This window comes from Berghia stephanieae, chromosome 4 (genome assembly GCF_034508935.2).
Source record: "Berghia stephanieae isolate SIO BIC M18660-M18661 chromosome 4, UCSD_Bste_1.3, whole genome shotgun sequence".
Classification (NCBI taxonomy): domain Eukaryota; kingdom Metazoa; phylum Mollusca; class Gastropoda; order Nudibranchia; family Aeolidiidae; genus Berghia; species Berghia stephanieae.
In genome coordinates, this window is record NC_088363.1 from 12,007,196 (window position 1) to 12,021,940 (window position 14,745).

General features: G+C 37.9%; 1 protein-coding gene across 3 annotated transcripts in view; it reads right to left on the reverse strand.

Annotated features, from left to right (window-relative positions):
- Positions 1 to 1,932: 1,932 nt before the first annotated feature.
- LOC144970031 (glycine receptor subunit alpha-2-like) overlaps positions 1,933 to 14,745 on the reverse strand; it is a 190,755-nt gene continuing 177,942 nt past the window's right edge. For all 3 annotated transcript variants that reach the window (XM_078909212.1, XM_078909211.1, XM_078909213.1), the window contains 4 exons: positions 8,042 to 8,209; positions 6,682 to 6,893; positions 3,691 to 3,791; positions 1,933 to 2,199 (listed from right to left, as the gene is read on the reverse strand). In XM_078909212.1, the coding sequence (XP_078765338.1) occupies positions 2,118 to 2,199; positions 3,691 to 3,791; positions 6,682 to 6,893; positions 8,042 to 8,209 (563 nt within the window). In that variant the 3' untranslated portion in view covers positions 1,933 to 2,117. The remainder of the gene's footprint in view (positions 2,200 to 3,690; positions 3,792 to 6,681; positions 6,894 to 8,041; positions 8,210 to 14,745) is intronic.

Below are 14,745 nucleotides of genomic sequence, written 5' to 3' on the forward strand. Positions count from 1 at the left end.
GTTGGGAAAAATTGTAATATCGCCTAACAGGCGTCTTGTATCGTCCTAGATGTTAAGCGTTGCTGTTGGTCAGGGACCCTTAGTATAGCGTTTTGAGCACGTTTAGTGGATATTGCTCTATATAAAAGCTAAACTTTAAAAAAAGGATTGATCGTAACCTTCCATAACTTATGGTCCGACACTATGACGTGTCTCTTGGCGTCATTCATAGGGCATTGGTGCACCGCCTAGTGGGTTGTCGTTAGTGAGTAGTGCTCAAGCAAACAATAAATGCTCTCATTGTGTAACTAGTGGATACAACTCACGATGTATTTCATTTTTTGGTCGTCGAATCTGACTTTAAACTAAATTTTCGATAGTGTCAGGCGATGTTTACGAGGGCTTTGATCTGACGGCTTTAGAATAGGGACAAAAAGTGCGACGTCACACCTGCCTCAAAAACCTTTATTTTGGTTCCTCACTCACCAGCAACAGAAAGAATGAAGTTGTGGATTTTGCTTAGAGCACAAATACTTTTAAACATTCCAACCGATCGAATCTGTCGTGATAAACTGGTTTAATATCTGGCACCTGACTGTCAACATCGCTCGTAAAGGTCGTCCTGTCGGTTGCATCGATTTCCAAGTGGAACCACTTTTGGTTGCTGTCAGCGTTGTTAAGAGGAAGTGACGTCACGACTTTGGAACCCTATTCGTCATAAGTTGGGAGTCATCTTTACTCATCGAAATTTGAAATAATTTCCTTGTAATATGAAAAAAGCGTTTTGTAAACGTTGGACAATATCTACAAGTACAAGAGCTATTCATAAACCAATAGGGAATGAGATTAGCCGAAGAGTAGCGTCCCTTGATTGGACGTCACCGGCGGAAAAGTTGTTAGAGAGACAACGTCATGTTGGTTGTGCGCATGCGTCTCTAGTCCTCGTTTCCGGAGACACTTCACCGAAAGCGAGGACGAGAGAGACGCATGCGCAAAACCATGTTGACGTTCTATCTGTAAGGTGATGTCCAATCAAGAGACGCTACTCTTCCGCTAATCTCATTCCCTATAGAATGATAAATACGGATGAAGAATGTGCTGGAATATCTCCAAGTCTTTGGGAAATTTGTGCTCGTGTTGAAACCATTTCGTCGTCATGGTTATGTAGAGATCTGCTAATGCGTTTGCTTATGATACAGTGCTAGACAAATCAGTTGGGTAACTGTATACAAGAAGATTGGAACCACGGCCTAAAACTGGGTCTTTTATCGGGCGAATTAACTATAATCTTAAAAACTAAATCTACGGTCAAAAGTGTTAATCTTTCGGTTAGATGTTTATAATTTGCTGAACCTAAGACGTCAAACTGTAAGAAACTGAAATTTTGCACAAAGTATGTCATTTTAATCAGTTAACTGCCGTAATGCAGAAAGACGCGTAATTAAAAATTTGGCCAGAAAACTCGTCCTTCAAATAACGATCGATATAAATTACCCTCATTTTGGTAAAACAAACCTCTAAAATCTGGCGATAATTTTTGCCAAGATGAGGGTCATATAAACCGATCTATATTTGAAGGACGATTTTTCTGGCCAAATCTTTAAATACGAGTCTTTTCAGAGTAGGGCATCTAACTGATTAAGTTTATATGAGGAATTATGGATTTTGGAATGAACTTTTTATTACAATTTTCTTTCGTATTCGAAGCTACTAAAATACATATTATATTATACTGTACAAAATATTGATTAAAAATGAATACCATAGCTTTAACAATGAGCAAAATACGTGACAAACTACATTTTGAGCTAAAAATAATTCCTCATCCAAAAACATTAACATTAACTGTAACGTTGCAACCACAATCCAAATGTCTTTGTGAATTTTACCCATCGTATCACAGTGTTAATGTTTATGTAGATGTCTTGAGGCTGAAAAACTTTGATCTTTCTATTTTATTCAAACCTATTCTATTCATTTTTCATCAAAATTACGCTGGTTTGTATCATGATATCATACACTGTATTAGAGTTCTCATCGTACACCACCATTGACAGTGCCTGCTCCCAAAACGTTCACGTTGATACATAGATAGTTGTTGCATCAAGTAGGTATTGATTGATGTGTGGAAGGTGTCTTCAGAATTCAACAAATCGGTAAATGCTCCAGTAAAAAATATTGAAGAGAAGGAACGAACCAGGGAACAGGTAGCGTGCTATCCTGAAATAGAAGTAGTAGAACATGGTGAAAACAACAGCAACAACTACAACAACAACAACAATAATAACAAAATCAATGTTGCCGCTTGAAGTCAGAAATAAAAGTGAAACGATATCATGAAGTGGGTGATAAACTAAACTAAAACCAGAGACTAAATATGATGGAGACATGAAACGTCGGGGGCTCTTTCCGTATGTGGGTGTTCAAGGTCAAGTAGGTAAACATGGCATGTGTGTGTTGATGGTATGTGTTTGAATAAAATACACACCATTTCTTCCCGCTATGTCAATCATACAAATACACAACAAGCTTAAAGTCCGAGATAATTTAGTGAGAAGAAATCACATCTGATTATAGAAAGTTGCGAAAAGCCGTGCCAAATTTCAATTGTATGACACATTATAAACATTATGAGCGAGAGAATGTTTACCGACTTGACCCGACCTGACATAGATACGCATCGCCTGCTATTAAAATCAAAATAATATTTGCCACTTCGCTGGACGAGGACGAGAGACGCATGCGCACAACCAACATGACGTTCTCTCTCTAATAACTTTTCCGCCGGTGACGTCACAGACTATGGGTGACGTCCAATCAAGGGACACTACTCTTCTGCTAATCTCATTCCCTATACTAAAATAGGCCCAGTATATACTCATTTGAAAAGTGTTATGGACTCATTGTTGTCATGGAAATACGTTCAAACCAACGCTCTAATATGTTGTCCTCTACAACAATGTTAAATCAAGCCCATAATTGCGTTAAGTTATCAGACCTTCAAAGACGAGTACTTTGAATGGGTCCTATGTTCAGTTTTTGAATTCTAATTGCAAATCCATGATCGTTGGGTGCCCAGATGTCTACATCAGCAGTTGTCTTTGTCTGTTAAATTGGAACTGAATATTTAACCATCCTCTCTGGTTTTACACTACTCTTAGGATGAAACATACACCAAAAACTAGAGGTGCCTAAATGAGCAAATAAGATAGAGAGAAAGATAAAGTGAGTAAATGCGACTCAGATTCATATATAAGGGAACAACACAAAACAAACAACGTTTCGGCCTTTGTTATATGTTATATAAAATATTTACTCACTTTATCTTTCTCTCCATGAAACATACACTTATATACTGATTCAGAGAGAGAGAGAGAGAGAGAGAGAGAGAGAGAGAGAGAGAGAGAGAGAGAGAGAGAAATTGGGAGGAAAGGAATTAGAGATAGAAAAAGAAGATATCCCTACTGATCCATGTATTTGGCTTTAGACATTCATGATTCTTTTCTGATGGTCAAAGTCTTGGCTTTCTCTTTGTCTGGGCTAATATAATTAGATTAATAGATAGATAGATAGACAGATAGACAGACAGATAAACAGACATACAGATAGATAGGTAGACAGATAGACGGACAGACAGACAGATAGACAGACATACAGATAGATAGATAGACAGATAGACAGATAGACAGACAGACAGACGGACATCCTTACTGGTCTATGTATTTGGCTCCAGCCTTTCCATACAAAACTGTTTTCTGTCGTTCCAGCCTTGGCCGTTCTGCTTTTTCTGGATCGTACTTGAATCTTTGGGACTGGCAATATAAATATAAATAATGATACTTATAATTTATAATAATGATACTGATAATAATAATAATATAAGATTAATAATAAAATATAATAAATAATAATAATAATAATAATAATAATAATAATAATAATAATAATAAATAATATAATAATATAATAATAATAATAATAATAATAATAATAATAATAATAATAATAATAATAATAATAATAATAATAATAATAATAATAATAATAATATGAGAAATCGATAACCTTTTTTCTAAAAAAAATCCATGCGGAATTAACAATTCCCTCATAGTTGTGAATTCATATTTTATCAACCCCCTTATACACACACACACACACACACACACACACACACACACACAGACGTAGGAGGTTGAAAGAGATTGAAATCTGAGGATTGATAAAGAAACCAATGTGTTTTTGTCCTGAGTCGACGTATACATATATGCAGGTCTGACATCTGAATCCACTTCTGAGCCTAGTTTAAAATTGTTGTATCTAACAGACAATATTTTACAATGAATGACGTAATCAGTCGGATGGTGATAAGGTTTGAACTGAGATATTGCCAAGTTTAGTTAAAAGGTCACTTTTTTTTAAAATCTCAAATGAGTTTTTGTTATAAATGGTTAAATAAACCCTTTTTGTACATCTTCGGGAAATATCAAAGCTTAATTTCACTTCTAATAATTTTTTTACAGCTAGTCAAGTTGAAAAGTATGAAATTTGAGAAAATTTGCTGGATACCTTTCCCATACATCTGACCATAACTTCATGAAAAATCACCCGATTTACTTCAAATAGAGATTAAAATGCTCTCGGGAGCATATTCTTTCAGAAAGAAAAATGCAAATCCAAAATGTTCACCTTCCGACTGATTATGTCATGAACTGACACATATAATTTTGCGTCATTTTTTCTAAATTTGAGATTTCCATGACAACAATGAGTCCGTGAGGAATTGGGTGCTCAGACCTTCAAATAGGTGTTAAACTAATGTTAGCTTAACCCACTTCTGTAGCCTTTGTCATTGGATATAAAACACAAATGATAAAATATTATGATTGTTTTTTACTTTTTTTGTGTGTGTTCTTTTTCCAACTCTATTCACGACATTGATCGATCCATTATTATCTTATTTTTATGAGGTTCGGGAATTGGGATGTGTTTGTCTGTGTGTGTGTGTGTGTGTGTGTGTGTGTTCGTATGTGTGTGTTTGTCGGGGTGGGGGGGGGGGTTGGAAGAGGGATCAGGCTGATCCTAGCACATCGCTAACAAATATGGACAAATTATTTTGGTAGCCTTCCCTGTTGATTGCACCGAGTTTATCTACTCCAGAACATAATAGGATTCAATAGTCTGATGTCACGTCCGGCCAGCAACGAGCAGCTTGGTTCTAAACAAAGATAATAGGTCCTTTTTATTCTTCATGCTGGCTTGAACTTTTTCACATGTCATGTGATTAAAATGTATAAAAGTCAAAATATGATCAGATTTATAATGTTTTTTCTTCTGGATACACTTTTATGCTCGTCGGAGAAGTATTTCATAAGGGCGTCCGCCATTGTTCCGATAGATTAGAACCAGGTACCAAGTTACTATGCGTCATTACGAGGGAAGTGACGTCACGATTGTTGAAGCCTATTAAGGTGTGTCATTTTCACTGCCAAACGCTGATAAAAAGCATTATTTTCATTTAGTTGGACATAAAAATGAACTTAAAATATTGATCACACAAAATAATGAGAAATCAAAGATGTATAATTTTTGTATGCAGCTATGTGGCCTAGTAGTATGACACTCGCTTTCGGATAAGAATGTCCGAGGTTCGAGCCTCACTCGGCCCATAGTTGAGTCCTTGAAAAAGGCTCTTTACTCACATTCTCTCACCGTACTCAAGGGTAAAATGAATTCGTGGCCGTTGACAGCTTTGTCTCTGTCGGAAAAAAATTGTAATATCGCCTAACAGGTGTCATGTCTTGTTCTACATGTTACGTGCTGCTGTTGTTGGTCAGGGACCGTTTTAAAGCGCTTTGAGCACATTCAGTGGATATGGCTCTATATAGAAGCTCAATTTTTTGTGGCCAAAATGTTCTTAAAGTGTTTTGTCGATGCATGCAAAGCGTCGAGTGTATGGTTTTATTGTAAACGGGGGAAATAGAGAAATAAATAATAACAGAAAAAAAATGAAAGAAAAAGCCAAAGCAATAATTGGACTAGCTATAAAGGCAATAATTGAAGTGGGAGTTCAGTTAACCACACCACTCGGGTCTTTTCGATCCCATAGTTCCATTGGGAGTCTGGAATTGTGGGTAGTGAAATGAGGTATTGTCCTTGAATGATGGCCCTACTTTAACTTGTCTGAAGGACATTTGTGTGACAGGAGGGGGGGGGGGGTGGAGAGGGTTGGTCATAGTGGCTTTGATAGAGATAGATAGATAGATAGATAGGTAGCTAGATAGATAGATAGAGAGATAGATAGGTAGATAGATAGATAGATAGATAGATAGATAGATAGATAGATAGATAGATAGATAGATAGATAGATAGATAGATAGATAGATAGATAGATAGATAGATAGATTGAATGCAGTCATTATGCCCATGGAGCTGAAGTGTTCCTGATGATGATGATGATGATGATGATGATGATGATGATGATGATGACGACGACGATGACTATGATGATGATGATGATGATGATGATGATGATGATGATGATGATGACGATAATGATGATGATGATGATGACGATGATGATGATGATGATGATGATGATGATGATGATGATGATGATGATGATGATAATGATGATTACGATGATGATGATGATAATGACGATGATGACGATAATGATGATGACGATGATAACATTGTCCATACCCCGTTTGTATCGACTGGAGAAGGCGGGCTGGATCTCCGAAAACAGTGATACCCCATGCGTCGTCTCGCCAGGACATTGATGTAGGCAAACTCCAGCAGAGAGGCAAACACAAAGAACAGACAGGTGGCCATCCACACGTCTATAGCCTTCACGTAGCTGACCCTTGGCAGGGATGACCTGGCCCCAGTACTCTGGGTCGTCATGGTCAAGACTGGACACGCATGAGGAAATGTGGAGAAAAATATCAAATATTAAAAACATGTTGTTTTTGGGTTTTTAAAAATTTATTTTTTTATTTATTTATTTTGGGGGGGGGGGGTAGTCCTTCAGAGCCATTATAGTCATGGATTCAGAGTTTTTCTCTGTTTCTATAGAGTGAAATGAATATTACCAATTGTTAGTGTATCGCAAACTACTTTCCGACAGATCTAGTAGACCCAGCTACCCAATTACTTCAGGGTGGACAGGGAGGTCAGAGTTTGATCCCGGTCCTTTTTGCGAGTGAAGCGTTCTCTCCAAAATGAGGTATCGAGACTATGGTTTAATGTCATATAAATAGTTGAAGAAAAGTCTTGTATTTTGTCTTAAATTGAAGTCTGTTATAAAGTCTCTACTTATTCCGTACTTTAGCTAAAAAAATGATATTTCCAATGGAAAAGAGTGAAAGAAACAAACAGTGCCAGACAAAGGATAAAAGCATTGGATTATTTTTGTGGAGAATGTCACAGAAATGAACATTGGCCCAGCCTCAAGTTCGCTTTTGGGTTAGATTGCAACGTTTTAAATTAAATATTAAATTGTTGATAAACCATGTAAAAGCCACGGTATAATCTGACATAGCGGTTTTTTGCCAAAAAAAAATAATCCCAAATTTTGGAAGCAAAATTTCAAATTTTGCAAGCTAAAAACAGCAAAATGTGTAACACCAAAAAAAAAAAAAATGCAAAAATTTGCGATTAATTTTCCTAAAAAACCTTTTTAATTCATGAAAGATTAAGGCATGTGCTTGTTCTTAGGGTTTCACGGCGCTTGTAACAAATATAAGGTCATATCAACGCCAGTAAAAATGACGAAAATGAGATAGTAAAAAAAAAAACTACTCTTGATTAATTATCTTTCATGTTCTACACGAGCTATCAAATTAAAAAAAAATATAAAAAAAAAATTATTGTTTCTTTTTCTTCGCAAAATATCGAACATTTGCAAAAAAAAAAATTGTAAAAAAAAATTCCTGGTTTCGGGGCCGTAATACAAATCAGTGATATATTGCAATTTTTTGCGGCCGCAAGCGATGCAAAAAAAATAAATAAAATAAAAAAATAAAAAACTGCCATGCCAGGATAATACAATAAAACGAACCAGTGAGAACTCCCAGGGAGATCCGTGCTGGAATGGCCTCCACGTCCAGCCAGAAGGACACCCAGGACAGGATCACAATGAGGACACTGGGCACGTACACCTGGATGATGTAGTAACCGACGTCTCTCTCTAGGATGAAGTCTCCTCGGACACAGCTGAAGCTGCCGGCTGGGGTATACAAAACATAGAGCTTTTATATAGGGCAATATCCACTAAATGTACTCAAAGCGCTTTACAAGGGGTCCCTGGCCAACAGCAACATTTAACATGTAGGACGGGACATGACGCCTGTGAGGCGATATTACAATTTTTCGGACACAGACAACGCTGTTAACGGCCAGATACTCATTTTACACCTGAGTACAGTGAGAAAATGTGAGTAAAGAGCCTTCTCCAAGGACTCAACTATGCGCCGAGCGCGAGGCTCGAACCCTGGACCTTCCGATCCGAAAGCGAGTGTCATACCACAAGACGACATAGCCGAATACAATATAGAAGGAATGAAATTGACGTCACATAGCTCTTTGTTATTGTTTTCTGCCTGCCATTTTGATGACATGACTAAATTCTATCAATCAGACGATAGACGTTTAAGGTTAATCATAATAACAAGAAATGAAGTGAGTAGGAAAGTGACAGACGACAATAGAGAATAAACATAACGTGTGTATGTGTGTTGAACCTGTGACCTCAAGAAGTCGGGGAGAGAACGGCTCAAGATAGAGTTTGAAACCACTTTTCTTTGGAGTGATGGATAGCTCATATGGTAGAGTCGCGGGTTCAAGCCCCCATCGCCGCCACGAAATTGTTATTCTCTATATTGTCTTCTGGCACTTTCCTACTCACTTCATTTCTTGTTATTATCAACATAAGTGCCTGCTCCACTCACTCTTCTGAAGGTCAACCATAGATTTGTGTATTGGTACGTTATATCCGACTGGCGGATGTTGTGAGTATTTTAGCCAAACTAACAGCATCAATAGATGATTGTCTTCAATGACACAGATTCGGGAAAGTGAGTATATGTATATTAAAAAGCATGTATTATTATGATGTATCAGAGTCGGAATATAACCAGTAATAAAACCCAACAATACTAAATCAAAGAACTCAATTAACATGCCTATTTTCTCTAACTGTACACTATGATTACAAATATATATTCCACAGCTTCCAGCAGTTTAGTATCACTTTGACTTTGATTACTAGAAATGTTCAAGATAGATTAGATGGATTCCTTTCGTTCATCCCCAAGAGGACATTTGCCATAAAGGTCTTTACCAAGGAACAACTACAAAAACCTAGGCGCAGCCGCAGTACAACGCCGCAAAGTGAACGAGGGCGAGATGACTTGCTCAAGTCGCACAGCGCGGCGGGTAATTGAACTCGGTACCTTTCGAGTACTAAGCAAAGTCCAAATCGCTACGCTGTTCATTATACAACATTGCCATTCATAAACGATCTCAAGATTATTTATCAAACCATGACCTCTTCCAAAATATTGTCTTTACGCCAGGTTACTTTGCAAGAAGATCATTGGAAGTAAAAGGGACCTCAATGCTTCATTAGGCCCGAGGAAGAAATAAGTTAGAGTCGGTGAATTCTTAGGGAAATGCCAAATTACAGGGCATATCACATTCATCTACCAAGAAGCTGATGGGGGCTACTAGCGTTATTAACGTCACTTGTTGTTAGCATTGAATTGGTCGCGCTGGGCAAAGGGCCAGAATGTAATCGTAGAAAACATCGACATTATCTCGATATTGAACATGGCGGGAATGGTAAATTACATTACACGATATGTGCGTAGTATCGAATTTGTCTTCAGGTATCGACTGGTATTCGATTCCATCTTCCTGGAACAGGAAATGTGATTAAATTGTCAGGACGTGTTAAGGATGTTGTGTGAAGGGTGTGCGATACAATTATGATATGCCTTCGTGGAGCATAAATACAACATGGTCAAATGACTCCTATGAGTAATATCATGATTTATATTGCGGCTATTTGGTCTCTCGGTATGACACTTGCCTTCGGATTCGATGTTCCCGAGTTTGAGTCCCACCCTGAGTGGCGCATAATTGAGTCCTCGAAATATGCTCTTTATTGAAATTATCTCAAAGTACTCAAGGGTATAATGAGTACCTGGCCGTTAACAGCGTTGTCTCTGTCGGGAAAAAAGTGTAATATCGCCAAACAAGCGTCATGTCTTGTCCTATATGTTAAGTTTTGCTGTTGGCTACGGATCCTTTGTAAAGCGTTTTGAGCACGTTTTATTGATACCCGCTATATAAATGCTCAAATTCTAACGAGAAGAGCCGCTAGACCTACCCATACCAAGCACCCATACGTCCTCTGTCGTTTTTTTTTTTTAATTGAGCTTGGTATGGGTAGGTCTAGTGGCTCTTCTCTTTATTCTTAATGTATTTTGCCCATGCCCGACGTCTTTAACTTTATCCGGAAGACGGCAGAGGACGGCAGTGCCGGGTCGCCGGAGTCAGTCTCCGGTGTGGGTTAGCCCTTAGCCTGCCTCGTCTGGAGTTCGAACCTCAAACCTTCTGATACCGCAAGTTATACACACATTATCAGGTCAAAATTCAAACTTTGGACTAGAAAAGATTGTGATAGAATACAAACCTTCGGTCCGAAGGCGAGAGCCATACCACTACACCACGTAACAATAATAATAATAATAATAATAATAATAATAATAATAATAATAATAATAATAATAATAATAATAATATTAATAATAATAATAAATTTTATTTCTATAGCGCCCAATCCCGTTGTCAAAGCAGCTCTAGGCGTACATAATTGCAAAATAACATTATAAACATTTTTGTAGACACACCCTTTTATGCAAGCGCGCGCACGCACACACACATACACACACACCCTAACAACGACACACACACACACATGCACCAAAACGTGCATAATCATACAGAGACAACAAATATCTGTTAACATGAATTATTGAATAACAATCATATCGGGACATTTAACAATAATGGCAAATGTATCATTTTTTTCTGCGGACAATATGCCAACTGACGACGTGGACGAAAGCCACAGAAACATATGTTTGGGCCACATATAAGTGTGTGATACAATTTATATTTTATATTAGTTCTAACCATCATTATCGAGCACTTTCGTACCTACGAGTACCCACCAACACTTATAAATATATGTGTGTGTGTGTGGGGGGGGGGGTACGCGCGTGTGTGTGTTTGTTTGTTTATTTATTTCATACATTTATTTGTGACCCACCGCCTCAAAACGGTATTAAGACGGGATGATCAAAGTGTTGAAAATAGAATCTATGACCAAAAACATCAGACTTGGGTTGAGTCCATGTATGGATTATTGAAGAAAAATTATAGAATGTTAAACTACTGTTTACAAAAGTGTGTCAAAGCAACTGCAGAAAAGCATTTACCAATAGCTCAAATAAACAGCAAAAAGGAATGGATGACAAATGAAATTCTAAACCTATTTGAGGAAAGACGAAAATGCAACAGAGGGTCTGCAGAATACCAAACATTGAACAACCACATTAAATCCAAATGCATCGAGGCACACGAGAACTATCTAGACTGGAAATGCTGCGAAATCGAAAGAGAATACAAACCCAACCCCCAACAAGCTCACCAAAGAATAAAAGAACTATCAGGGAAAAGGAAAAGCAAAGCAGCAGGAAGTTGTATCCAAAACAAACAAGGGGAACTGCTATTTGAAGAACAACATATAGAAAGCCGATGGGTAGAATACATAGGCGAACTGTACAATGATCCAAATAGAAATGAACCACCACTGAAATTCAAAGAACCATTAAGCGGACCAAACATCACCAAAAGTGAAATTGAACATGCCATGGAACGAATGAGGGATGGTAAAGCAACAGGCCCTGATGAAATATCTGTAGAGGTATTAAAAAGCCTAGGAGATCTAGCAATTGATGAACTTCACATATTATTCAACAATATATACAATACTGGGAAAATTCCAGAAGATCTCTGTAACTCTATTTTCATAGCAATACCAAAGAAAGCAGGTGCAGTCAGATGCGAAAATTTTAGAACTATAAGTTTAATAAGCCACATCAACAAAATACTGTTGCGTATAATTATCAACAGGCTAAGGAATAAGATTAACCCCGAAATCGCAGAAGAACAATATGGATTCCAACCTGACAGAGGGACAAGGAACGCAATATACCTCCTCCGTGTTTTAAGTGAAAGAGCTATACAGGTTCAGACCCCACTATACCTCTGTTTTGTCGACTACAAAAAAGCTTTTGATAGAGTACGCCACGAAGAAATACTAAAACAACTGCACTCCATTGGCGCTGATGAGAAAGACCTCAGACTCATGCAAACATTATACTACACCCAGCAGGCATCTATCAAAATCGGAAACTCTACAGGAAATTCCATTCCTATTAAGAAAGGAGTCCGTCAAGGGTGTGTTGCCTCACCAGATCTGTTTAATCTATACCAAGAAACAATCATGAGGGGCATAAATAATATGGAGGGAATAAAAGTGGGAGGTCACAACATAAATAATATAAGATACGCAGACGATACGGTACTCATTGCAACATCAGAAATCCAACTTCAAAAGATTGTTGACAAAGTGGTAGTAGATAGTGAAGCCAAGGGAATGGAAGTGAATATCACCAAAACGGAATGCATGGTAATACAGAAAAACCCCGAAAACAACAACACCTGCAATATAACGATTCACGGCGAGCAACTTACCAACGTAGAAAGTTTTAAATACCTAGGTTCAATAGTGACAACAGATGGAAGATGTAACCGAGACATACGAGCAAGAATAGCTCAAGCCAAACAGGCCTTCATGGACCTGGGAAACATTTTGAAAAACAAACAGATGTCGTTCGGGATTAGATTCCGAGTCTTGAAGTGCTACGTGTGGCCAATCTTGTTATACGGATGCGAAAGCTGGACTACAAATGCAGAAACACAAAAGAACATTGAAGCTTTTGAAATGTGGTGCTTGAGAAGGATGCAGAGAATATCGTATACTGCACACAAAACGAACGAAGAAGTGCTAAAACAAACATACCAACAAAGGAAACTAATGCCCTTAATAGTGGATCGACAACTATCCTTTTTCGGACACATAGTAAGGAAAGATAAGAATGAATACCTGGCAAGTTGTGGAAAAATACCTGGTAAACGCGCCCGGGGGAGACAAAGAAAAACACTCATAGACCAACTGAAGGGCTTCACCAGCCTAACAATCCAAGAGCTGTTTGAAAAGGCAAGAGACAGGGAGGAATGGAGAGAGATAATTCATGCAGTATCCGAAGCCTAGACCAGGCATGGAACCTAGAAGAAGAAGAAACTACTGAAAACCGAAATTTCAATTTCTTGTCCATTAAAGCGTAAAATTGACCATTCAACACCTGGTTCATCCCGACATAATACCGTTTTGAGACGATGGGTCACATTTTGTACGTAGTTCTGGTTGAAATCTCTCACTTTTTATTAGACATCCTAGCCTTAGGATTTAGAAGACAACTGTAAACATGAAAATGAGCACGGCCCTTCCTTATTTCCCATAGGATTTCATGGAACATCTCATCAACAACAGATCTCCAATGGAATATCATCATTGGTCATTAGAGGTCCAACGAATTAATGTAATTTCTGGCTGATTCTAGACGTTCTCCTAGCAATTTATTACAATCACGGACCTCCCCGATGATTTATTGATGCTGCCCATCGCTGCCCACTGGGGAAAGGGCCAGGGGTGAGTACGGGGGTAAGATTGGGCGTTGAGTTGGAATAGGTAATGGGAGCGATCTATCCATACTATGCGCTTGGCTAAGAAGCTCACAACATTGCTATCCGGAAGTATAACCGAACAACACACAAAACTCTGTGTAACCTTTAACGTTTATAGTCTGGGTAATACAATTTAGAGAGAATTACTCACAAACACGGATGGTGAAAAACAATAACAAAGATCTGAGTGACGTCGATTCATTCTATCTATATTCAGGTTTACGTCCAACCAAGTCATCGATCACATGATATGTTGTTGTCCAAGGATTGGACATTTCTCAATAAATGTAAACACGCTGCTTTGTTGATGAAAGTTGTAAACATACACATGTGCCATGCTGAACAAAATGACCAATTGTGATGTTGGATAGTTCGAAAATTGTGAACACTTTTTACTGTAATGGTCACTTTGAGCAGTTTTTGCAATGTGACCAATGACCCCGAGCACATGGAAAGGTAATATATATAGTATGCGCTTCGGTAAGAAGCTCACAACATTATCATCCGGAAATATAACAAGCCAACACACAAAACTACGAGTATGTGAAACCTTAAACATTTTTAATCTGGTTAATGCAGTTTAGTGAGAAATACTCATAAACGCGGATGCCAAAATACAATAACAAAGACCTGAATGACGTCAACTTCGTTCTATCTATAGATCAACCCATTCTATGTGGATAATACGATTCAATAGTCTAATGTCACACCGCCTGGCAACGGCGGCCATCTTGGTTCTAAACAAAGAAAATCATTACTTTTTATTTTTCATGCTGGCTAGAACTTTTCTTATGTCTTGTGATCAGAATGTGTAAAAGTCAAAACATGATCAAATGTATGTGTTTTTTTTCCTCTGGATACGCTTTTATACTCGCCGGAGAAATA